The 24,785-nt window shown below is 43.4% G+C and overlaps 1 protein-coding gene across 1 annotated transcript in view; it reads right to left on the bottom strand.

Annotated features, from left to right (window-relative positions):
• Positions 1-22,614, bottom strand: part of LOC135115355 (beta-alanyl-bioamine nonribosomal peptide synthetase ebony-like) — a 28,486-nt gene extending 5,872 nt beyond the window's left edge. The window contains exons 1-8 of the mRNA XM_064032032.1: positions 22,382-22,614; positions 9,292-10,399; positions 7,901-9,070; positions 6,796-7,123; positions 4,578-4,799; positions 3,122-3,436; positions 781-999; positions 169-447 (exon numbers count right to left, since the gene is read on the bottom strand). Of these exons, the coding sequence (XP_063888102.1) occupies positions 169-447; positions 781-999; positions 3,122-3,436; positions 4,578-4,799; positions 6,796-7,123; positions 7,901-9,070; positions 9,292-10,349 (3,591 nt within the window). The 5' untranslated portion in view covers positions 10,350-10,399; positions 22,382-22,614. The remainder of the gene's footprint in view (positions 1-168; positions 448-780; positions 1,000-3,121; positions 3,437-4,577; positions 4,800-6,795; positions 7,124-7,900; positions 9,071-9,291; positions 10,400-22,381) is intronic.
• Between the last annotated feature and the right edge of the window lie 2,171 nt (positions 22,615-24,785).

Here is a 24,785-nt window from a genome sequence, read left to right as displayed (position 1 = left end):
GGGAACGTAAAGGCACCATTAAAAACCCGTGTAGCTTCCTAACTAGAGCCTTTTGAAATTAAGGAATGTGCGGCGCGGTGTTTCAGAATGCTGGCTTTATTCTCCTGCCTGGCTATTGTAGTAGTTAGGGAGGTAACTACCACTGAGTAGTCAATTTCAATAAGTTACCTGAGGCGAGAGGCAGCTGCTGGTGGCCAGGTACAGGTTGTGCAGCCAACGCGGGGTGGTTGTGCACCCGCCACTCCTGCTGCTGCTACTGTTCCTCCTGCTGCCACCGCCGCTGTTCCGCCGCGTGCCCATAGTGCCCACTGTGCTGTTCCTCCTGCTGCCGGCGTTGGATGGGGAGGCCGAGGCGAAGATGCCCTCCTGGCGAAGGTAATGCCTGGCCTCCTCCTCTAGCGGGGCGTGCAGGCTGGCGATGACCTCCATGCTGGCCGGCACCTCCACCTGCGGCGGACGAAGTGGAGGAGGTGGAGCAACAGACAGACAGACAGACAAGAAGAAAGAGAGGAGGAAAAGGAAAGACAAACAAGAGAGAGAGAAAAGAGATCACAAAAGCAGCAACCGGAAAAAAAAAGTAGAAAAGATAAGCTTCACAAAGAAAGACAATAACACAAAAGACAAACAAGAGAGAGAAAGAGATAACGAAAGCAGCACCTGGAGACAAAGTAGAAAACATAAGCTTCGAGAAGAAAGAGAAGAAAACGAAAGACAAACAAGAAAGAAAGACATCACCAAATCAACACCACCACCACACAATTATCCCACTTCATCCCTCACCAGCGGCTCATTGAAGAGATCCGTATTGACAGCCACGCCCAGGATGCCTCTCTTGGGGTCCTTCACTACAAAGCTGAGGTCATCATGCACCAGACAAGGCCATAAGTTCCCCAGCAGGAGGCGGTGGGCAGCCCTGGTCACTCCTGCAGCCACGTCAAGAGGGTTTCGGGCCGCAAAGCTCTCCGCCACCATCTCGATCACTGTTGCCTTGTCCACTCCCTGCTGACGAAGGCGGTAAAGGTGGTGGTGATGGAGGCGGTGACGGAGGCGATGACGGAGGTGATGACGTTGGTTATAATGGGGAGGGAATTGAGGTTATTGAGTTAATGTGGTCATAAGTCGTTCCTGGGTAGAGAAAAAGGGAGGGGTGGTGTGTGTGACAGGGAGGAGAGGTGGGGTTAAAAGAGAGAGAGAGAGAGAGAGAGAGAGAGAGAGAGAGAGAGAGAGAGAGAGAGAGAGAGAATGTGTGTAGAAGTTCATGTCTGAATAATTAAGTGAATTTCTCTCTCTCTCTCTCTCTCTCTCTCTCTCTCTCTCTCTCTCTCTCTCTCTCTCTCTCTCTCTCTCTCTCTCTCTCTCTCTCTCTCTCTCTCTCTCTCCCTACCTATCAATACTTGAAACCAAACAGCTCACGGATAAAACTGATCACAATACATTACGCTGCAAATGATAAAAAAAAATACGAATCTGAATTGCATCATTAGCTTTCACGACTGAGTAAATGCAACACAACAACCATTTCCAAACTCCGCATTCGATGACCCTCCAGTGAACGTATCATAATATCTACGTGACTCGTGCACTAAACACCCAATTGATTCTGTGGTGAGGTTCAGAATGCTTATCTTCCCGCAGCCTCCCTTATGTTGTGTTCTGTTTACTAGTCAGTATTACTTCAATGCTTAACCTTCCGAATGCTGTGGCTGTTTTATGGTCTTACTTAGGCTGAGATTACGAGATTCTACCAAGCTCTACGGGTGCTGTGTTGAAACTACTGTAATGAGCTGTGATTTTTTTTCTTTTCATTTTTTTTTTTATGCAAGACGGTCACTGGTCAAGGGAAACAAAAGAGGGGGAAAAAAAAATCCCTGAGGTGTGTTGCGTCTTGTACAATTCTTGATCTAAAGCAGCTAGTTTTGTACGATTTCGAGTTCAACTGGACTAATTTAACCTTTTCACTGCGACACGAAACAATTAGCAGCACCAGAAGCAATGCGTGAAATATTTATAAGCATCTACAAGAAAGTTAGCGTTGAAAAAGAATGCATTTTGCAGTTTCTTCCCAATTCAAAGACTGGATGTGGCTGTAGAGCAAGTAAAGATGTCTCAGAGTGATTGGTAATTAGGGAAAGGTGTAACAAGTGGCAGTCAAAGGGTTAAGAGTTATTGGTAATCAGATTGCGAATAGTCTTTAAAGTAGTGTTCGTATAATTTCGTGTATCCGTATTATCTAAGTATTTACTAATCTACGTTTTCTTCACCTTTTTAATTAATATAAATCTGATTGCATATAGTCTTAACCCTTTTGCAGCCATGGTCGTCCTTTTGCTAAGCTTCCTGGCACTGTACACATTGTTTGAATGGAGACACAGGAGGGAAAAGAGAGAAAACAGAAGGTTAATATTGTCTTTTATGCTGCAGAAATATTTACGAGAGCTGAGGACAAGAGTAGTATAAAAAAAAAATTATAGGCATTGAAGTAGAAAGGGTTAAAGTAATGATAGTATAATTTCTTGAGTTTTAGTATGTCTGTCTTCTCTCAGCTTCCCTTATCTTCTTTTCTTATGTTTACTAATCTACTTTTTTTTTTTTATTCAGGACTCACTGGAAACTTGCATAGCCTTAAAAGTAGTGTTAGTATAAATGAATGTGTTTTAGCGCGCTTGTATTCTCGTAGCTCTTCTCTTCTAATATTTTGATTAATATGTATTTCTCTTTCCTCATCAGTCGACGAGTGAGGCTGCGGAAGTCACGCCTCTGTACTGAGGACACTGGCTGGTGTGTCCCTTCCACCACCACCACCACCACTACCGCCGCCGCCGCCGCCACGTAAAAGGTAAATGGTGCTTAATGTTCTGAGTTGTGTAGTTATTTCGTACGGTGTTGGTGCACCTAACCTAATCTCACCTTACTTAACCTAACTTAACCCAACCCAACCCAACCCAAGTATTCGCACTCTCTTCCTTTTTTATTTTATTTATTTTTTCCTTCCTTCCTTAATTCCTTCCTTTCTTTCTTACTTGCTTCCTTCCTTCCTTCCTTCCTTCCTTCCTTCCTTCCTTCCTTCCTTCCTTCCTTCCTTCCTTCCTTCATTCATTCATTCATTCCCTAATGCCCTTGCCTGCGAGACGGGAAGCGTGTGAAGCTGCGCCAGACGAATGCCCTTGGTCTTCCCGGCTTGCAGGGCGTGAGGACTCGCCCTGCAGGAGACAGGGAGATCAGGGTGAAGAGCGGGAATACCCATATCAACCACTGACTCCTCCTCCTCTTCCTCCTCCTCCTCCATGTCCCCTCTTCCTCCTCCTCCGCTGATTCCAAGGGTGATCTCCTCGGCTCTTCTGCTGCCCCTTCTGCCGGAGGTCTGCGTGGGGCTGGTGGAGGCTGGGGCGGGGCAGGGCGAGCAGAAGAGGTTCATCACTTCAGCCATGGTCTTTGCCTGATGGCGGCACAGCAGGGGAGAGAGAGAGAGGGAGGTTAGACTAGTGGTGGCAGGGTCTGTGTGTGGGTGAGGGGTGAGTGAAGGGGCAAGTGGAGAAGGAAAGGAGGTTAGACCAGTGGTGACAGGGTGTGTGTGTGTGTGTGTGTGTGTGTGTGTGTGTGGGTGTGACAGGTGAGTGAAGAGGGCGGGGGGACGTGGATGTCGTTTTCTCCCTCAGTGAATTTCATGATGAAGTAATTAATTAATCCAAGTCAGTGATTGGAGATTTTTTCTGCAGTGATCCCATAACATTAATTACCATTTTAATCTTATTTTTTATTGGTATTATGATTTTTTTTGGGGGGACACTATTTTGAGTCGAGGTTACTGTAATCGAGTTATTTCTAATGATGATAATATTAATAAATGTGTGCGTACTGGCTTTACACACACACACACACACACACACACACACACACACACACACACACACACACACACACACACACACACACACACACACACACACACACACACACACACACACACACACACACACACAGTCATAATGAATTGGATGAAACTAGAAATTTGAACAAAAGAAGACATGGGAACAAAGGTAAAGTAAATATGAGTCCAGAAATAGATAATGGTGACAGAAGTAGACATGAGGAACACAGATAGATATGGAGACAGATGCACAAATAAACAAACAGCACCAATACCTAATTAAGTAAACACTAACAACCCAAACATCACCAGGCAATTACTGCTGGGAAAACTCTAACCTGCTATAATAAATGCATGAAAAAGAAAAAAAAAATGAAAACTGGTGAACTATTTTGACAGCATATAAAAGTGGTAATCCTTAGGTAAAAAAAAAAGAAAAGAGAAGAGAAAACAGTTTTGCATTTATGCATTTTTATCTCTCAGGCTTAAAGACTTTTATTCAACGTGGTGCAGTGGTATCGTGCGGGCTTTGGGGGCCGAGGTGTTCTCAAGCGCATGGGTTCGAATCTTGGCCACTGTCCGAGGTTAGGAAGGGCATCCACTCGGGGTAGCGGCTCCCAAATGCCACAACCAAAACCTTCGTTAAGGAAACCGGACGTAAGAGCGCAACAGAGAGAGAGAAAAAAAAAAAACTTCCCTTAAACCTCACCTTCAGTATATCATTGACCACATCCCCGATCGTGGCCGCCTTCAGGAAGCTCTCAAGGCTCAGGTCAAGATCCAACTCCCTCAGGCGCACCACCACGCTGACGGAGGTGATGCTGGTGCCCCCGAGGTCGAAAAAGTTCTTCTGCAGTACATCCTGGGAGCGACTTACACCCAGGGCGCCACAGATGATCCTTAGCACACGGGACTCTATCGGCTCGTCCTTCTGCAGGAGTTACATAGAGGGATGGGTGGAGTGATTGGGTGGTGCGTAGTGTCATCGATCGGCTGTTATGGAGTGAGAGAGAGGGTCGATTGGTTGATGAACGTTAGAATGGGGTTGCGTTAAGTTCTTTAGTTGTTATATAAGGTCAAAAAATGCGTAGTAAAGTTGCTATACAAGCTGGAAATAAGTACTTGAGTTGCTTTAGAAGATGGAAATTTGTACTTCGATTGAAAAAGAGTACTGAAATTGTTATGCTTATTAAAATTGTCGGAAATAAGTAGTTTACCCGGTGTACAGGGTTGAAGTAGGTACTTTATTTGCTATATGAGATCGAAATACGTACTAGTATTGCTATACAAATCGAAATACGTACTCATATTGCTAAATAAGATCGAAATATGTGTCAAAAATGTTATATAAGATCGAAATACGCAATAAAACTACCATACAAGAGCAAAATACGTCTTAAAATTGCTATATAAGACCGAAATACGTAATAAAACTACCAAACAAGACCGAAATACATCTTAAAATTTCTATATAAGATCGAAATACGTACTCAAATTTTCGCGTAAGATCGAAATTTGTACTAATGTTATACAGGATCGAAATACGTACTAAAATCGCTACAAAAGATCAAAATACGTACTAAATTGTTGTCCAAGATCGAATTATGTACCAAAATTGCCAAACAAGGTCGAGATATATTTTAATTACCTATACAAGATCGAAATCCATTTAATTTTCCGTATAAGATTGAAATATGTACGTTAAGTAACTGTCACAAGACCAAAGTAAGTTCTCCTCACCATGCAGGATTGAAATAAGCACTGGTGTCACTTTGCGAGATCGAAACTGAGTGTGCTGCAGTGTGTTGGCAAGATCAGTGTGAGAGAAGTAAGTGTTTAGGTCTGCTTGTATGTAAGATCGGAGGAAGTATTAGTTATTTTGTTTCATTTTGTTTTATTTGATATTATTTGCTTATTCATTTACTTTTGTTACGACCAGTTAGTTGTTTGTTCTCAGTATCGTCTCCTCCTCCTCCTCCTCCTCCTCCTCCTCCTCTCCAGTCTACACTACTCGAGATGAAGGGGGTCACTGAAATGAACAGGATGTGTGTTTATATATGTGTGTGTGTGTGTGTGTGTGTGTGTCTGTGTGTGTCATTCACCTCGGCAACTCCTCTCTCTCTCTCTCTCTCTCTCTCTCTCTCTCTCTCTCTCTCTCTCTCTCTCTCTCTCTCTCTCTCTCTCTCTCTCTCTCTCTCTCTCTCTCTCTCTCTTCTCCTTTGATGACATCCGCGCTCCTTAACTTCCTTCATATACCTCTCTCTCGCTCTTTCCCGCTCTCTCTCTCCCCCTCCCCTCGCACCCTTCCCCTCACCTTCTGCCTCGGACCACACAGGTAATCAGAACAAAGACAGCGAGGCGGGGAAGGTGAGACGCCCACATGATATTGGCCGACATAGAGCTCTTGGGTGGGTGGAGGTTGTTACACGTTGTTATGGGTGATGGTGGTGGTGGTGGTGGTGGTTAGAGAGACAGAGAATCGAGCAGACAGACAGGTAGACAGACAAACTGACAGGCTCTTTCTTTTCTGACTGTCTTTGTTACGTCGCCCGAAGTCAGTCAGTCAGTCAGTCAGTCAGTCAGTCAGTCAGTCAGGTAGGCATGCAAGCAGGCAGGTAGGCAGGCAGTCAGTCAGTCAATTAGTCTCAGTCAGCCAACCAACCAGCCATCCAGCCAGTCAATCAATCAATCAATCAATCAATCAGTCGATCAACTAACCGGTCAACCACTCATTCATTCATTCATTCATTCATTCAGTTAATCATCCACCCACTCTCACTCACTCACTCACTCACTCACTCACTCACTCACTCACTCACTCACTCACTCACTCACCCATCCAATCACCCACCCACTCACTCACTCACTCGCTCACCCACCCACCCACCCACCCACCCACCCACCCACCCACCCACTCAATCACTCACCCGAAGAATTAAGTAGCCATCCTGTGAGCCGCGGTGCTGGACGACCCTCCTCCGGTAGATCCTAAGGAGAGCCTGGCGGTCCACCTTTCCACTGGGCAGGTGCGGAAGGGCGTCGAGGACCACCACCCGCGGCACCACGGCTTGCGGCAGGTACAGACGGAGGCAGCGAGTCAGGTCCTCAGTGGTGGCCGTGTCCTGGTCAGAGTACTCCCCCTTCAGGACAACGAAGGCCACGAGTACTTGATCCTCCTCCTCTGCATCCGCGTCCGCCGTGCTGCCACCCCCAGTGCCTCCGCCTGTAGCTAAGACGCACTGGTTTGCCACGTATCTGAAGGAGAGAAGGGTACTTGGGTAGTTCTGGTTAGGTTACGTTAGGTTGGGTTGGGTATCTGAAGGAGGGGAGAGATTTGGTAAGGTTAGGTTAGGTTAGGTTGTTGTTTTTTTTTAGGTTAGATTAGGTCAGGTTAGGTTAGGTTAGGTTAGGTCAGGTTAGGTTAAGTTAAGTGCAACAGAGATATGAAGTGTATGCCAGTGCTTTCTAAGTTGCACACACACACACACACACACACACACACACACACACACACACACACACACACACACACACACACACACACACACACACACACACACACACACACACACACACACACACACACACACACACACACACACACGGCAAAACACCCAGGGAGAGGAGGAGCAAGGAAGCGCCGTGTCTGTCGGGAGAGGAAACTAAGGTGATTCAATTTTCCTATTTTCCGGGCAGGTAATTAATTAATTTCTGTGACAGGCTCTTTCCTTTTGGTGACGGGGACAAAACAGGACGTGGGGAGGTGAGGATGTATTGGACAGATTGATTGATGAGTAGGTGAACAGATGCAAATAGATATGTAAATAAAAACATAGATATATATTGGTGGGTAGGTAGGTAAACGTATAGATAGATAGGTAGATAGATAAGGGGAAGGAGAAAGTGATGAACAGATGGATAGATGATTTTCAGAGAGAGAGAGAGAGAGAGAGAGAGAGAGAGAGAGAGAGAGAGAGAGAGTATGTATTTCAACCCCCCCCCCCCACACACACACACACACACACCACGTACCCTGAACAATGGAGGGCGTCTTGCAGCTCCGCCAGGTGAACTCTCACGCCCCTCACCTTTACCTGGGAATCGCGCCGCCCTTCCAGCACCACCTGCCCCCCGCACACCCTCCCCAGGTCCCCGGAAAGGTACACTAATGTATCCTCCACGGACCTCTCACTCCTCCCTTCCTCTGATTTCTTCGTGCCCTTCTTATCCTCTCCCTTCGGTCCTTCTTTCCTTTCCTCATCCTTTCTCTCTTCCTTTTTAGTGTCTTGATTCTCACTTATCGTCTTCCTTTCCTCTTGTGTTTTTCTTTCCTCCTGCTGCGTCGCTGCCTTTGCCGTCGTGGCTGGCGATGCAGGAGTGGTGGACAATCTTCGTGGAGGGATCCTGGGGAAGTTCTCGGGGGTACAGGGGGAGGCGTGGAGGTCCTGGCGTGCTGTGTCAGTGTTGTGCCCATTTTTAATTCGCGGTGGAGGCGTGGGAGGGGTGGAGGAAGGCCTGGGTGGGTTTGGCGGGTGCTGGCTTGGTGCTGGGCTGGAGGGCAGGGACGGCTTGCGCTCCGCCTCACAGCTGCTGGCGGAGGCAGGCTGAGGGGCGGGCGTGCTGGTGGGTGGCGGCGAACAGGACGTTAACTCTTGGACTTTGGTGAGATAATCGTAGAGTTTCTTCTTCTTCCGCTCGTCCTTGATGATGATAGAAGAAAGGGAACGGAAGGAGGAAGAGGAGGAGGAAGAAGAGGAAGAGGAGGAGACAACATAGCCACTGAGGTACCCCGGAGAAACATTCGTGCCCAGGACGGCCACTTCGCCAATCTGGTCTTCGTCAGCCAGGGTGCGGGTACCCCCTGCCCCCTCCCCCCGCAGCACCAGGATGGCAGTGTTGTACAGCGGCGCCCCCACCGGCACCCGCACGCCGGGCTTCCAGTTGTTCTCCTTTACGGGGCACCACGTGACGTCTCCTGTCACCTCTGTGCTGCCATATAGGTTGAGCAGCCTCCTGCTGGGGAAGGTGGCGTGGAAGTCGTTGACCAGCCAGCCGGGCAGAGGCTCGCCGCTGGTCACCCACACCCGCACCTGCTGCAGCAACACGCGGGTCGCTTCCTTGGTGGTGTTGAGGTAAAGCAGCAGCAGCTTCAGGAGGGACGGCACGGCCACCACGCGCGTCACGCTGTACTGACACACGTACCTGTACACACACAGACTCAGGTCACCACTCAGGTCACTGTCAGCCAGTCAGGACAGCTGTACGGTCATCCTGTCACTCCACCACCCTGCCAGCCAGTCACGCACACACAACACCGAAACAAGTATCTCCATCTTGACACACAGGCTCATCCCTCCAGCCAGCCACGGACAAGTACACGTACAGAAACCACCGTGCAGGATGCCACGGGCGCCGCTGCTCACCTGATGAGGAGCTCCGGGTTGATGGCGTCCTCCTTCACCACCACCAGCGGCGCGCCCCCAAGCAGCGGCACCATCGCCTCCGTCAGGGAGTCCACGAAGGTCAGGGACTTGGACATGAGGCAGACGTCGTCCTCTGTGAAGGGCAGCGCCTCCCACTGCCATGCCAGGCGGTTCATGATATTCCCCACCGTCAGCCTCACGCCCTTGGGATCGCCGGAGCTGCCTGACGTGTACAGGACGCAGGCCAGACTGTCAGGCGAACACACAGCCTGCACAGGACTCTCATCAACGGCCACGGAAGCTCTCTCCTCCTTTACAGGGGTTCCTTCACTGCCATCCTCCTCACCCACGTCATCCATGCCCCCGTTGCGGATCTGCAGCGGTGTATTGCCCTCCCATCCTGTCACGTCCACGATCCTGTCGCTGATGACGTAGCTGGCCGGGGGTGGCTGGTCAGTGATGGTGGCAGTGGTGGTGATGGAGGTGGCCAGAGCGTAATCAGTCTCCAGGCCTTTGATCCTAATCTTGGTCTGTGTGTCAGTAATGATGCAGGCTGGCCGAGAGTCTTTGATTACATAGAGAGTGCGTAGGGCTGGCACGATGGGGTCTAAGGGGACATAAGCCCAGCCTCGCTTCCAGATGGCCAGAATGAGCGCCACCAGCACGGGCGAGCGGGGCAGGCACAGAGCAATGATGGTAGTAGTCACAGTGGGAGAAGCTGGGTTGGGATTCACAACATTGGTGGCAGCGGTGGGATTGCCTTGTACGCTCCCTGTGCGCAGCTTAGCCAACTCCGCCGCGAGACTCTCACCATTAGCGGCATTCTGTACACCGTTCTTGCTGCCATCTCCGTCATCCCTCATTATCCGCTCCAGACTCGCCTCCAGCCACAGGGAGAGGGAGTCAACCATCTGTCCCAGCTGATGATATGTGATCGCCGTGGCCTCATGCAGGAGTGCCACCTTGTCCTGTGTCTTTGGGCGGTGGGCCAGGCGGTGAAAGACAGTGTAAGGGTGTGAGTCAGGAAACTTCCGAGCCTCGCCCACCAGCAGCGCCATGGTGACCCCGGTGATGCGTGCAGCTGACAGAGGCGTGGAAGGTGGCGCGCCTGTTTGAGAGAAAGGGATGAAGATGTTACTATGAGGAAATGAAAGATGATTAAAGGAAGAATAAGAAGAGTAGATGTGAATAAAGAAGATGAAAGTGAGGGGAATGTAGAAATAAACAACAACAACAACAACAACAACAACTACTACTACTACTACTACTACTACTACTACTACTACTACTACTACTACTACTACTACTACTACTACTACTACTACTTCTACTACTACTACTACTATTACTACTACTACTACTACCACCACCACCACCACCACCACCACTACTTCGCAGTCTAATACTAGGAAAAGAAGCAATAATATTAATGCTCTCCACGTCTTCAAGTCTCCTTCCTCGCTGACAAACAAGGGGACTTTAATTTCCCTTTTACGAGAGAGAGAGAGAGAGAGAGAGAGAGAGAGAGAGAGAGAGAGAGAGAGAGAGAGAGAGAGAGAGAGAGAGAGAGAGAGTGGGGAGGGGAGGTTTGTAAGTCTTTTCATTAAGTACACTACACAGGATCTCTCTCAAAGTAGATTAGTAAGAAATGAACCCAGATCCTTAAATAATGAGATTTTAAAAGTAAGAGGGAGAAATAGTAGTAGTAGTAGTAGTAGTAGTAGTAGTAGTAGTATGTAGAAGTGATGGTGGTGGCGATAGTAGTTGTAGTAGTTGTTTTTATTTCTTGGGAATGTTATTTTGTGTATTATTATTGTTGTTATTATCATTATTATTATTATTATTATTATTATTATTATTATTATTATTATTATTATTATTATTATCATTATTATTATTATTGTCATCATCATCATTATCATTATTATTGTTATTATTATCATCAGCATCATTATAAACAGTATCAATAACGCTGCTTCTAATATTATGAGTACTACCGCCACCATTACCACCACCACCACCACCACCGCTGCTGCTACTACTACTACTACTACTACTACTACTACTACAAAAGGTACTTTACAGTCACCATTATTCAATAGTGTAATATAGTTCAGCATCAGCAACAACAACAACAACAAGAACAATAATAACAAGAACAACAATTATAGCACTCACACATATTCAACCTCCTCCACTTAGTTACTGAATTGAAGAAAAAGTAAATAAATAAAAAAATCAAGGAAACTGTACCATACCATCCCATCCCATCCTCTTCTCTCTCTCCCTCTCCCTCTCTCTCTCCCTTACTCTTACCTTTCACTCCCTCCCTCCTTCCCTCTCTCCCTCCCTCCCCTCCGCTTTGTTCCTCCCCCGCGAAACGAGACACAGAAAACTTAATACAAAGACCTTGTTTGCGGAAGCATACCCCCACGCCGTTTTCTGATGACATAGTTGTGGTGCTTTGCTGTGTGTGTGTGTGTGTGTGTGTGTGTTTTGTTGTGGTTACGAAAGGTGTGTTGTCGAAGTTTTTCGTTGAGAGAGAGAGAGAGAGAGAGAGAGAGAGAGAGAGAGAGAGAGAGAGAGAGAGAGAGAGAGAGAGAGAGAGAGAGAGAGAGAGAGAGAGACTGCATTCAGACATAGGCACCCACCCAAACAAGCAGACAGGCAGACAGACGCCTAGACACTCATCAACACAGACAGACAGACAGACGCCTAGACACTCATCCACACAGACAGGCAGGCAGACAGGAAGACAACGAACCACTGACAAAGACAGACAGGCAGATAAACAGACAGGCAGACAGACAGACAGACAGAGATAGAACGAGGCAAAGAGATTTACTTCCATTTGCATAGAAAGAGACAACAGGAACCTTTTAACGCAAACACGAGAGAGAGAGAGAGAGAGAGAGAGAGAGAGAGAGAGAGAGAGAGAGAGAGAGAGAGAGAGAGAGAGAGAGGTCACTTTAATAGGACATCATAAATAGACTCCCTTTGACCTTATGACCTTATGACCTTACATCTCCCTCCACATTCTTGCCTTACCTTTCCTGCCTCCCTCTCTATCTTATCACCTCCTTCCTTCCCTTTCTCCTCTTTGTCTTCCCCCGTTCTCTTTTCTCTATCATTCCTTCCCTTTCTCCTCTTTACCTTAACCCGTTCCCTTTTCCTTCTATCCTTCTCCTTCATTTCCTTTCTTCTCTTTGTCTAATCCCTGATCCTTTCTTCCTATCCTTCCTTCCCTTCTTCTTTTTTTCTCTTATCCTTCCTTTCCTTACCATATCCTGTTCCCCTTCCTGTGCTTATTTTATCCTTCCCTACTTCTTTGTTTATCTTATCATGTTCTCTTTTATCCTATCTTTCCCTTCTCCTATTCTCTTATCTTTTTCGCCTTTTTGTTATCCTTTCTTCCCTCTTTGTTTATTTACTTTTTTTATTTATACTTGCAATGTACGTTTTGATAGGATAAGATAATAGCGAAGTTAGTGTTCCTTTTTTGTGGGGTATTTATTTCAAAGTGATTCTGTTTTCCAGTAAAAAGTTTTTGCATACATTCTGAATTGGTTTAATCTTCCACTTTTCCACTTTTTCCAACTCTTTTAACTTTTTTTCCTCCTCTCCCTCTCTCTCTCATTCTCCATTCTTACCTTCTCCCGCCCTCACCTTCCCTCTCCTCTCCTTTCCTCTCTCGTTTCTCTTTCTTTCCATTATCTCATTATCTTCTCCCTCTTTCCTTCTTTTACTTCATATCTTCTTGCCTCTCCACCTCCTCTGTTCTTCCTCTTTCTCCCTCTTTCCTTGCCATTTATTTTCCTTTATCTCTTCCTCCCTGTCTTCTTCTCTCTTGTTCCTCCTTCTATCCCTTATCTTATTATCTTCTCTCTCCTTTTATCTTTTAATTAATCTCTTCCTCCTTGTCTTCTCTCTCCTTCCTCTTTCTATCCTTTATCTTTCTACTTTCTGCCTCTTCCCTTCTTCTTTCTTTTTCTTGATCTCTTCTTCCCTTCTCTTTCTATTTCTTACCTCTATCTTTCTCTTTTCTTTCCTATTTCTTCCTTCAAACCTTTTATCTCTCTTCTTTCCTTTCCTCCTCCTCAATCGGTTATCTTCCAGTTCCCTCTTTTATTGTACCTTCCCTATTTACTCTTGACTCTTTTCCATTTTCTTCCCCTCCCATCTTCATTACTTTCCTTTTTCCTTTACCTTTCTTCCTCAATATCTTACTTTTCCATGCTTTCTTTTTTTCCCTTGTCTTTGCTACACTTCTTTCTCTTTTTTACCTGTTCACTTCCTTTTTTTCCTCTTTTTGTCTTCATATTTTACCAGTTTCTTTCCTTTCCTTAGTTTTCCTTACCTTTCCAATTCTTTATTTATTGTTCTCTTTTTTCTCTCTCTTTCTCTCTCTTTCCCCTTATGACCACGTATCCTTCTAGTCCTTCCTCGTCTTTCACTTCTTCCCTTCCTTTCCTCTCTTTTTACTTCCCTTCCTCATCTCAGTTTTCTTTGTTTCCCCTTCCTTCACTTTCTTTCCTCCTCATCTTACAACTGTTAGCTTCTTTAATTATGTATTTTTACTTCCCCCTTCGTTTTTTCCCTTCGTTCTTTTCCTTCCTTCTTTTCCTCTTTTTTTCTTCTTCCTTCTCCTCCTCCTTTTTTCTTCTTTTTTCTTTTTCTTCTTCTTCTTCTTTTTCTTTTTTTCTTTTTATTATTATTATTATTATTATTTTATACATTTATAACTTCTCCTCTTAATGTTTTTTATTTTTTTTTTATTTTAATTTCTTGTCTTCGTTATTTTCTTATTATGTTACTTCATCTAATCCTTCTCATCTATATAATTTATTTTTTATTCACCTTTTCATTCGTTTTCAATTATTTCTTTTTTCGTTTTCTTTTTTTGCCATTCACTTCTTTCTTTTTTATTTTATTTTATTTATTTATTTTTTGTTCTGTCACCATCTGGTCACATTATTAAACTCCTATCATTATCATTTGTCATTATTATCACCATCATCTCCAGTTATTAGTATTGGCCATCATTATCGCCTCTCAGCATCGCCATTTATCATCATCATCATCTCCTATCATCACCATTATCATCTATTCCCTATCATCACTACGTACCTTCCATCTATTGCTTTGTTAGTCTATCGCTATCTTCGTTTGCAGTGTTTTGATTTTGTTACTATTGTCATTTACTTTCATTTATTTATTTATTCACTTATTCTCCACTTCCCCTCTTCATCAGTCACATTATCTACCCTTTCTTTCCTTCCTTTCATTATTCTTATACTCTTCTTCCGCCTACTACTATAATTATTACCATTTACTACTATGAACTATTATCATGTACTTTCATTTACTTATTTATTTACTTATTCTCCTCTTCTCCTCCTTTCCAATCACATATTTTCCCTTTCTTTCCTTCCCTTCACTTTTCCTACTAATCTCTATATACTCTTCTGTTTTTTCCTTCCCTCCTTCTCCCCTTCACCTTTCCTTCTAACCTCTATCTACTCTCCTGTTTTTCTCCTCCCCCTTCTTTCCGATTACCTTCCTTTTTTTCCCCTCTTCCTCCCCCCTGGTTCTTCGTGATGAGTAAATTTGTACCCAGGGGAAAGTAACGGAGGAAATTTTGGGTGTTAGTGAACCTGCAGTGAATTTAACTTGGGAAATGGGGTGATGCAGTTGTTTGTCTCTCTCTCTCTCTCTCTCTCTCTCTCTCTCTCTCTCTCTCTCTCTCTCTCTCTCTCTCTCTCTCTCTCTCTCTCTCTCTCTGCGTGGTCACACCTGCGCGGCAAGACATCAACAGGTGGGTAATAAACACCTGTTGAGCTCAGTAGGTGACGTCATCAACCTTATAATGATCGATACTAGCTTTCCTCTCCCTCCCTCTCCCTCACTCTCACTCCCTCTCCCCTCGCATCTATGGAACGTCTCTCTCTCTCTCTCTCTCTCTCTCTCTCTCTCTCTCTCTCTCTCTCTCTCTCTCTCTCTCTCTCTCTCTCTCTCTCTCTCTCTCTCTCTCCATCTTTCAATCATCTTTACATTTCAATCGGTACAACTCGCTTCTTTTTCCCCCTTTCTCCACCCCCGCAAGACATTACGCGTGTGTGTGTGTGTGTGTGTGTGTGTGTGTGTGTGTGTGTAGCCTGAGGATGTGGTGGTGGTGGTAGTGGTGGTGCAGTGATTGAGTTTATAAAGTTTGGATTATCAAGTCTGGAATGGCGCTAGATTACGTGATTGGATGCCTGGAGGGGTTGTGGAGTGGATGGCCCTGGCTTGGCTTGGCTTGGCTTGGCTTGGCTTGGCTTGACTTAGTTTGGTTTGGCTTGACTTGGCTTAATTTGGCTTGGCCTGGTTTGGCTTGTCTTGTCTTGGCTTGGCTTATTTTGGTTTGGCTTGGCTTGGCTTGGCTTAGTTTGGCTTGGCTTGCCTTGGCTTGGGTTAGCTTCGTTTTGGCTTGGCTCGACTTGACTTAGTTTGGCTTGGCTTGGCTTGGCTTGGCTTATTTTAGACTAGAGAGATGCTCTCTCTCTCTCTCTCTCTCTCTCTCTCTCTCTCTCTCTCTCTCTCTCTCTCTCTCTCTCTCTCTCTCTCTCTCTGATTGCTGTGTAGCTATTTTTTTCGTTTTATCTCTCTTTTTTCTTGTATATACTTTTGTGTTATCTAGATTGCTTGCCGTTATTTTTGTCCTATTTTCTTTTTTGTCTCTTTCCTTTTTGCTTTTCTGATTCTTTTTTCGGTTATTTATAGCGTGGATTTCTCGGTTCTGGTCTTTTTGTCTTTTCTTTTGTCTTTCCTATTTTATATTTTCTGTGTCCTGCTTTTCTTTTGTCTTTTTATTTTCTTTGCGTAACCTTTCTTCCTTTGTGTTTTACCGTCTACATTTTGGCTGTCGACTTTCTCTTTCCTTTTTTCCTTTGTTTTCTATACCTTTCTTATTTCTTTTTTCTTCTGTTTGTGATCTGGATTGCTTGGTCTTCCTCTTATTTTCTTGTCTTTTTTCTTCCGCGTTTTATATTTGATTTAATTGTATATTCGTTCACTCATTTATTCAGTTTCTATCCTCTAATTCTCAATTATCCTTTTTGACCTTTGATTGGGGACTGGCACTCTAGTGGGCCTTTTTTTTTTAACTTTTTGTGCCTTTGACTAGTGCCCCTCTAACATAAAAAAAAAATCTCTCATCTATATTTCACCTTCGCCTTCTACAGGTGTTCGGGCATCCCTAAGTTTCCCAGTGCTCCAGGGTACCCACGTCTCACCCCGAGGAACACGTGTAAGTACCCGCAACACTTGTATTCCTCTTGACACACTTTGCAGCCAGCGAGTGAAGAGGACATGTTTTGTAAGCTGTTTTCACTTCGCTCTTCACCGTCAACAAAACTGACCCGACCTGTGTGTCTTTCTTCTGTTTCTTCGTTTCCGTCGCTGTTCTCTCGTTTTATTATTATTATTATTTTTTTCTATTTTTACTGACCTGTGTGTCTTTCTTCTGTTTCATCGCTTTCTTCGCTATAATTTCGTCATTATTTTTTTCTTTCGTCTTTTACATCCGGGTTCCTCAGTCCATCAGGGGTGGGACGGTGCCTTCTAACGAAAGACTTTGGCTGTGGCATTTGGGAGCCGCTACCCTGAGTGGATGCCCTTCCTAACCTCGAACAGTGGCCAGAATTCAAACCCGTGCGTCTGAGGACTACTCGAACCCCAAAGCACGCGTAGTCGTACAGTACCATGACGGATGATTAACACGTAAAGAAATAGTTATGAGCGATTGTGAAGTTCGGTATATCTATATTCTTTACTTTCGACAGTACTGAAAAATCTGAACTGTTTAACTTTCTTCTGTTTTTTTTTTCTTCGTCTTTGCCGTTCTTCGTCATAAGGATAAATGTGTAAAATAATCACTTATGAAAATAATGCAGAGCGATAAATCTTTCTTCACTTTCGTCAGTACTGCAAGATCTGGAACTGTTAATCTGTCTTCTTTGTGTTGACTCTCCTTCGTGACCATGAAGATAAATACGCAAAGAAAATCAGTAATGGGAAAGAATGGTGATTGAGTACAAGAGTGACAATACATGTGCAGTTGTGCTAGGGAGTCATGTCACGTGTGCAAAATGCTTCGTACCAAAAAAAAGATAAATAATAATAATAATAATAATAATAATAATAATAATAATAATAAAAATAATAATAATAATAATGATAATAATGATAAATAAATCAAAGATAGCATCAGAATTAGACAGTTACCTCTATTTATTCCATCTTCAGTTCTTAGTCTTTGCGAACATCCTACCTTAACATAACCTAACACAAACCAACCTAATCCAACCCAACCTAAGCCAACCCAACCTCACCCAACCCAACCTCACCCAAACTAACCTAAACCAACCCAACCTAAGCCAACCTAACCCAACCTAACCCAGCCCAACCTCACCCAACCCAGAGGTCGGAACAGTTAACGAGTCAGTATATTAATTTCTCTTCGATTTATAGACGCGAAATTCACTGAAGCATGTGACATTGACTTCCTGGGACGATTGTACAACTTTGCATCCTTCCTTTGTTACGTGTGCGTGGAACAAGAGCAGGAAGAGGAGGAGGAGGAGGAGGAAGAGGACCAGGAAAGAGGAGAGATCTATTATTATTATTATTATTTTACTTCGTTGTGTGGTAGCTCTGAATGGCGTATCAGTGCGGCATGCGAATGTTGGTGGAACAATTAAGAACTAAGCGGTGATGTTACAGTGATTACTTATATTCAGTCGTTGTAATTAGAGCATAAGAGGAAGTGCAAGAAGCGCGCTATAGTATGGAACGTGCATTTTTAAAGCTCCCCACTGGCTCGGCACGGCGCTAACGACCTGATTACTGTTGTTGTTGTTGTTAAGGGTGTTGCGCGTGTCTGCTCCTTAGTTTCCGGCAGACTGCTCGATTTTCTGCCGTGTCTCTGGGAAAGGTATGAAAAACAGTATTGATTTGTTTAGATTCCACCTCTCTCTCTCTCTCTCTCTCTCTCTCTCTCTCTCTCTCTCTCTCTCTCTCTCTGCGTGGTCACACCTGCGCGGCAAGACATCAACAGGTGGGTAATAAACACCTGTTGAGCTCAGTAGGTGACGTCATCAACCTTATAATGATCGATACTAGCTTTCCTCTCCCTCCCTCTCCCTCACTCTCACTCCCTCTCCCCTCGCATCTATGGAACGTCTCTCTCTCTCTCTCTCTCTCTCTCTCTCTCTCTCTCTCTCTCTCTCTCTCTCTCTCTCTCTCTCTCTCTCTCTCTCTCTCTCCATCTTTCAATCATCTTTACATTTCAATCGGTACAACTCGCTTCTTTTTCCCCCTTTCTCCACCCCCGCAAGACATTACGCGTGTGTGTGTGTGTGTGTGTGTGTGTGTGTGTGTGTGTGTAGCCTGAGGATGTGGTGGTGGTGGTAGTGGTGGTGCAGTGATTGAGTTTATAAAGTTTGGATTATCAAGTCTGGAATGGCGCTAGATTACGTGATTGGATGCCTGGAGGGGGTTGTGGAGTGGATGGCCCTGGCTTGGCTTGGCTTGGCTTGGCTTGGCTTGGCTTGACTTAGTTTGGTTTGGCTTGACTTGGCTTAATTTGGCTTGGCCTGGTTTGGCTTGTCTTGTCTTGGCTTGGCTTATTTTGGTTTGGCTTGGCTTGGCTTGGCTTAGTTTGGCTTGGCTTGCCTTGGCTTGGGTTAGCTTCGTTTTGGCTTGGCTCGACTTGACTTAGTTTGGCTTGGCTTGGCTTGGCTTGGCTTATTTTAGACTAGAGAGATGCTCTCTCTCTCTCTCTCTCTCTCTCTCTCTCTCTCTCTCTCTCTGATTGCTGTGTAGCTATTTTTTTCGTTTTATCTCTCTTTTTTCTTGTATATACTTTTGTGTTATCTAGATTGCTTGCCGTTATTTTTGTCCTATTTTCTTTTTGTCTCTTTCCTTTTTGCTTTTCTGATTCTTTTTTCGGTTATTTATAGCGTGGATTTCTCGGTTCTGGTCTTTTTGTCTTTTCTTTTGTCTTTCCTATTTTATATTTTCTGTGTCCTGCTTTTCTTTTGTCTTTTTATTTTCTTTGCGTAACCTTTCTTCCTTTGTGTTTTACCGTCTACATTTTGGCTGTCGACTTTCTCTTTCCTTTTTTCCTTTGTTTTCTATACCTTTCTTATTTCTTTTTTCTTCTGTTTGTGATCTGGATTGCTTGGTCTTCCTCTTATTTTCTTGTCTTTTTTTCTTCCGCGTTTTATATTTGATTTAATTGTATATTCGTTCACTCATTTATTCAGTTTCTATCCTCTAATTCTCAATTATCCTTTTTGACCTTTGATTGGGGACTGGCACTCTAGTGGGCCTTTTTTTTTTAACTTTTTGTGCCTTTGACTAGTGCCCCTCTAACATAAAAAAAAAAATCTCTCATCTATATTTCACCTTCGCCTTCTACAGGTGTTCGGGCATCCCTAAGTTTCCCAGTGCTCCAGGGTACCCACGTCTCACCCCGAGGAACACGTGTAAGTACCCGCAACACTTGTATTCCTCTTGACACACTTTGCAGCCAGCGAGTGAAGAGGACATGTTTTGTAAGCTGTTTTCACTTCGCTCTTCACCGTCAACAAAACTGACCCGACCTGTGTGTCTTTCTTCTGTTTCTTCGTTTCCGTCGCTGTTCTCTCGTTTTATTATTATTATTATTTTTTTCTATTTTTACTGACCTGTGTGTCTTTCTTCTGTTTCATCGCTTTCTTCGCTATAATTTCGTCATTATTTTTTTCTTTCGTCTTTTACATCCGGGTTCCTCAGTCCATCAGGGGTGGGACGGTGCCTTCTAACGAAAGACTTTGGCTGTGGCATTTGGGAGCCGCTACCCTGAGTGGATGCCCTTCCTAACCTCGAACAGTGGCCAGAATTCAAACCCGTGCGTCTGAGGACTACTCGAACCCCAAAGCACGCGTAGTCGTACAGTACCATGACGGATGATTAACACGTAAAGAAATAGTTATGAGCGATTGTGAAGTTCGGTATATCTATATTCTTTACTTTCGACAGTACTGAAAAATCTGAACTGTTTAACTTTCTTCTGTTTTTTTTTTCTTCGTCTTTGCCGTTCTTCGTCATAAGGATAAATGTGTAAAATAATCACTTATGAAAATAATGCAGAGCGATAAATCTTTCTTCACTTTCGTCAGTACTGCAAGATCTGGAACTGTTAATCTGTCTTCTTTGTGTTGACTCTCCTTCGTGACCATGAAGATAAATACGCAAAGAAAATCAGTAATGGGAAAGAATGGTGATTGAGTACAAGAGTGACAATACATGTGCAGTTGTGCTAGGGAGTCATGTCACGTGTGCAAAATGCTTCGTACCAAAAAAAAGATAAATAATAATAATAATAATAATAATAATAATAATAATAATAATAAAAATAATAATAATAATAATGATAATAATGATAAATAAATCAAAGATAGCATCAGAATTAGACAGTTACCTCTATTTATTCCATCTTCAGTTCTTAGTCTTTGCGAACATCCTACCTTAACATAACCTAACACAAACCAACCTAATCCAACCCAACCTAAGCCAACCCAACCTCACCCAACCCAACCTCACCCAAACTAACCTAAACCAACCCAACCTAAGCCAACCTAACCCAACCTAACCCAGCCCAACCTCACCCAACCCAGAGGTCGGAACAGTTAACGAGTCAGTATATTAATTTCTCTTCGATTTATAGACGCGAAATTCACTGAAGCATGTGACATTGACTTCCTGGGACGATTGTACAACTTTGCATCCTTCCTTTGTTACGTGTGCGTGGAACAAGAGCAGGAAGAGGAGGAGGAGGAGGAGGAAGAGGACCAGGAAAGAGGAGAGATCTATTATTATTATTATTATTTTACTTCGTTGTGTGGTAGCTCTGAATGGCGTATCAGTGCGGCATGCGAATGTTGGTGGAACAATTAAGAACTAAGCGGTGATGTTACAGTGATTACTTATATTCAGTCGTTGTAATTAGAGCATAAGAGGAAGTGCAAGAAGCGCGCTATAGTATGGAACGTGCATTTTTAAAGCTCCCCACTGGCTTGGCACGGCGCTAACGACCTGATTACTGTTGTTGTTGTTGTTAAGGGTGTTGAGCGTGCCTGCTCCTTAGTTTCCGGCAGACTGCTCGATTTTCTGCCGTGTCTCTGGGAAAGGTATGAAAAACAGTATTGATTTGTTTAGATTCCCGCACTCTCTCTCTCTCTCTCTCTCTCTCTCTCTCTCTCTCTCTCTCTCTCTCTCTCTCTCTCGCTTTTTTTACTTCATTATCATCATCATTTTCATTTTCATTCTCATTTTTTGCTATTCCTTCTTCATTTTTGTCCTGTTTTCCAGTCCCAAGCTCAATAAATCCTTTCCTTCTTCTTCTTGGTAATAATAGCGATAGTAGTAGCAGTAGTAGTAGTAGTAGTAGTAATAGGAGTGGTAGTACGTGTAGTTTTCTTCTTAGTAGTAGTTGTTGTTGTTACTGTTTTCTTCTTTTCCTCTTTATCTTCTCCTTACTGTATATTGGAAGCAGCAGCCTCTCGCGGTACAAATGGTCTTCCGTCAAAGCCGCTTTTGATCAATATTTTCTCATTAGAATCGTCCAAAGTTGTAATCGCCACCCGGATACGTCCCGCGCCCCGCATCCTTCCTGCCAGGGCCGAGCTTGACGGGAATTGTGAAAGAAGGAAAAGGAGAGAGAGAGAGAGAGAGAGAGAGAGAGAGAGAGAGAGAGAGAGAGAGAGAGAGAGAGAGAGAGAGCAAGGGAAAATTACAGCCAAACGAAAGTTCGATGTCTTGCCTCCAGTGATAATAATAATAATAATAATAATAATAATAATAATAATAGTAATAATAATAATAATACAGTATTACGATTACGTTATCATAATCACCAAGAACAACGACGACAACAACAAGAACAAGAACAACAACAACAACAACAACAACAACGACTACATCATCATCATCAACAACAAGAACAACAACAAGAACAACATCAACCATCACACACACACACACACACACACACACACACACACTTCACCTCAGATCTCTCCCTCTTGGAACAGTGTGTGTAGGCTCGCTGGCTGGCAACACGCACCCTCCTTAAGACTCAGCAGGGGCTCAAAAGACTCGTTTTCTTCACCATCAGTAACATAACCAAACCTTAAACCTATGCCTGGTAGTCTCCGTAACTTGAGTCTTAATATACGAACTTGCTGCGCCTCCACTCTGTCTCTGCACGATGCCACGGCTTCCCTATGACTGGAGGCGCCGAGGTCCGTGTCGCCTTTATATACCTAGCTGATGTTGGCCGGGCGACGGAGGCACGGGATTGGAGGATGCAGATGAAGAGTTGCCAAGTGCCACTAGGGTGTTTAATTAATGTATATTAATGTATCGTGGTTTTTTTTGTTTTTTTTTAATAGGAGTTTGATTTTTTATTCTTTTTTCCTCTCGCCTCTTTTTTCTTTGAAATTTTTTTATTGGTGTTTTTTTGTTTAATGTTTTTTTCTTTTTGTTTTTTGTTTTTTGTTATTTTTGAATTTAGTTTCCGGATTTTCCTTTTTAACTTCCTTTGTTTGTTTTTCTTTTATCTTAGTTTTTTTCATTTTTTTAATTCTTTCTTCTTCTTCTTCTTCTTCTTCTTCTTCTTCTTCTTCGTCTTTGTCTTCATGTTCTTACCACCACCACCACCACCACCACCACCACCACCACCACCATAACTATAAGATCTATAGTAGTAGACTGGCCAAGAACTACAAAAAAGAAGAAGAAGAAGAAGAAGAAGAGAGAACTACATTAAAGACCCTTCAACCGCAGTCCACTTTTTCCATTGTTATCAAAAAAATCCAGACAGTTTCTCCCCATCGCATCTTTTAAGGCTGCTCAAAGTTGGGGCCTGCTTTTTTTTTTTTTTTTGCTTTTTTTTCGTCATTCTCTTTCCAACTTTCTCGATTTTTCCCCCGAACTCCTTTGACAGTTAATTATGATAGTTTGGTAAAAAGAAAAAAAAAAAGCGTAGATGCACGTTTTATTATTGTTTTTTTTTTTTAGTGTTGAGATGGTTATTTATAGTTGTTGTTGTTGTTGTTGTTTGTTGTTGTTGTTGTTGTTGTTGTTGCTGTTGCTGTTTATTTCTTTAGTGTTGATCTTAAAAGCCTTATAATTTTCACTCGTTTTTCTTCCTATTTTTTTTTTTTACTTATTGTGATGAAGGAACTACAGTGTAAGAAGAAGAACAATACGTAAGAAAGTGCGTCCATTTTGTATTTATTTATTTATTTATTTATTTATTTATTTATTTATTTATTTGCTTCTATGATCACGATGTTAACGTTTAGAGCACTGTGAAAATGACAAAAAAAAAAAGGAAACAGGAAGAAAAATGCGTACATGGACTACACAACAACAACAACAACAACAACAACAACAACAACAACAACAACAAAAGAAAAAAAAAGGAGAGAGGTGATAGGAAGTTATTTATTTTTTTTTTCCAGCGATACATACATAATTACCATCAGAACGCCCTTAGTATAGAAAAAAAAAAGGTAATAGACTTAAAATATATAGATGATTACAGGAAAAAACAAATCACCCCTGGCGATTATTTGCGAGGGGAGGCGGGGTGAGAGAAGACTAGAGAGGGGAAAAAAATAAGAGAAGAGGGGGAGGCTGCGTTCATGTGGTGGTGGTGGTGGTGGTGTGTGTGTGTGTGTGTGTGTGTGTGTGTGTGTGTGTGTGTGTGTGTGTGTGTGTGTGTGTGTGTGTGTGTGTGTACCTCCACAGGCTCATAACATTCAGGTATGAGCCACGCCCTTCACGTTGTGTGCCAAATAGAAGTAGTAGTAGTAGTAGTAGTAGTAGTAGTAGTAGTAGTAGTAGTAGTAGTAGTAGTAATAGTAGTAGTAATAGTAATAGAAAGTCCTAGTAGTAGCAATAACAACAATATCAGTAGTAACAGTAGATTGTAGTAGTAATAGTAGTAGAAGTAGTAGCAGCAATAGTAGCAGCAGCAGTAGAGAAAGTCCCAGTATAGGTAGCAGGTGGGTGGGTGGTGGGGGGAAGGTGTTGGTAGTGTCATCGGAGGTGACGTGAGGGGCGGCACAGGTGGCAGGCGACAGTAAACATGCAGGTAACCCTATTGGCTGTGTCCGTAGAGGCGAGTGTACGTGGAGCGGACAATCATGACAACTAACTACAATGAAGATAAACCTTTGAAATAAAAAGAAAGAAAGAAAAGAAAAGAAAAAAACACGTAATTCCCCTTTGGTTTGTAGTTTTTCGATAAAAGTAAAGAAGAAATAAAAAAAAAGTGAAAACCAGAATTAAAGAGGGAAATAAATAAACGAAAGAAAAAAAACACAGAAATAATTCCCCTTTGATTTCTATGTAGCTTCACGATAAAGAAAAAAAAAACAGTGAAAACAAAATTAAAGAGAAAA

Source organism: Scylla paramamosain, chromosome 29 (assembly GCF_035594125.1).
Source record: "Scylla paramamosain isolate STU-SP2022 chromosome 29, ASM3559412v1, whole genome shotgun sequence".
In the NCBI taxonomy this organism is placed as follows: Eukaryota; Metazoa; Arthropoda; class Malacostraca; order Decapoda; family Portunidae; genus Scylla; species Scylla paramamosain.
The sequence above is the reverse complement of the archived record's forward strand: the minus strand, read 5'-3'. Positions and strand labels throughout refer to the sequence as shown.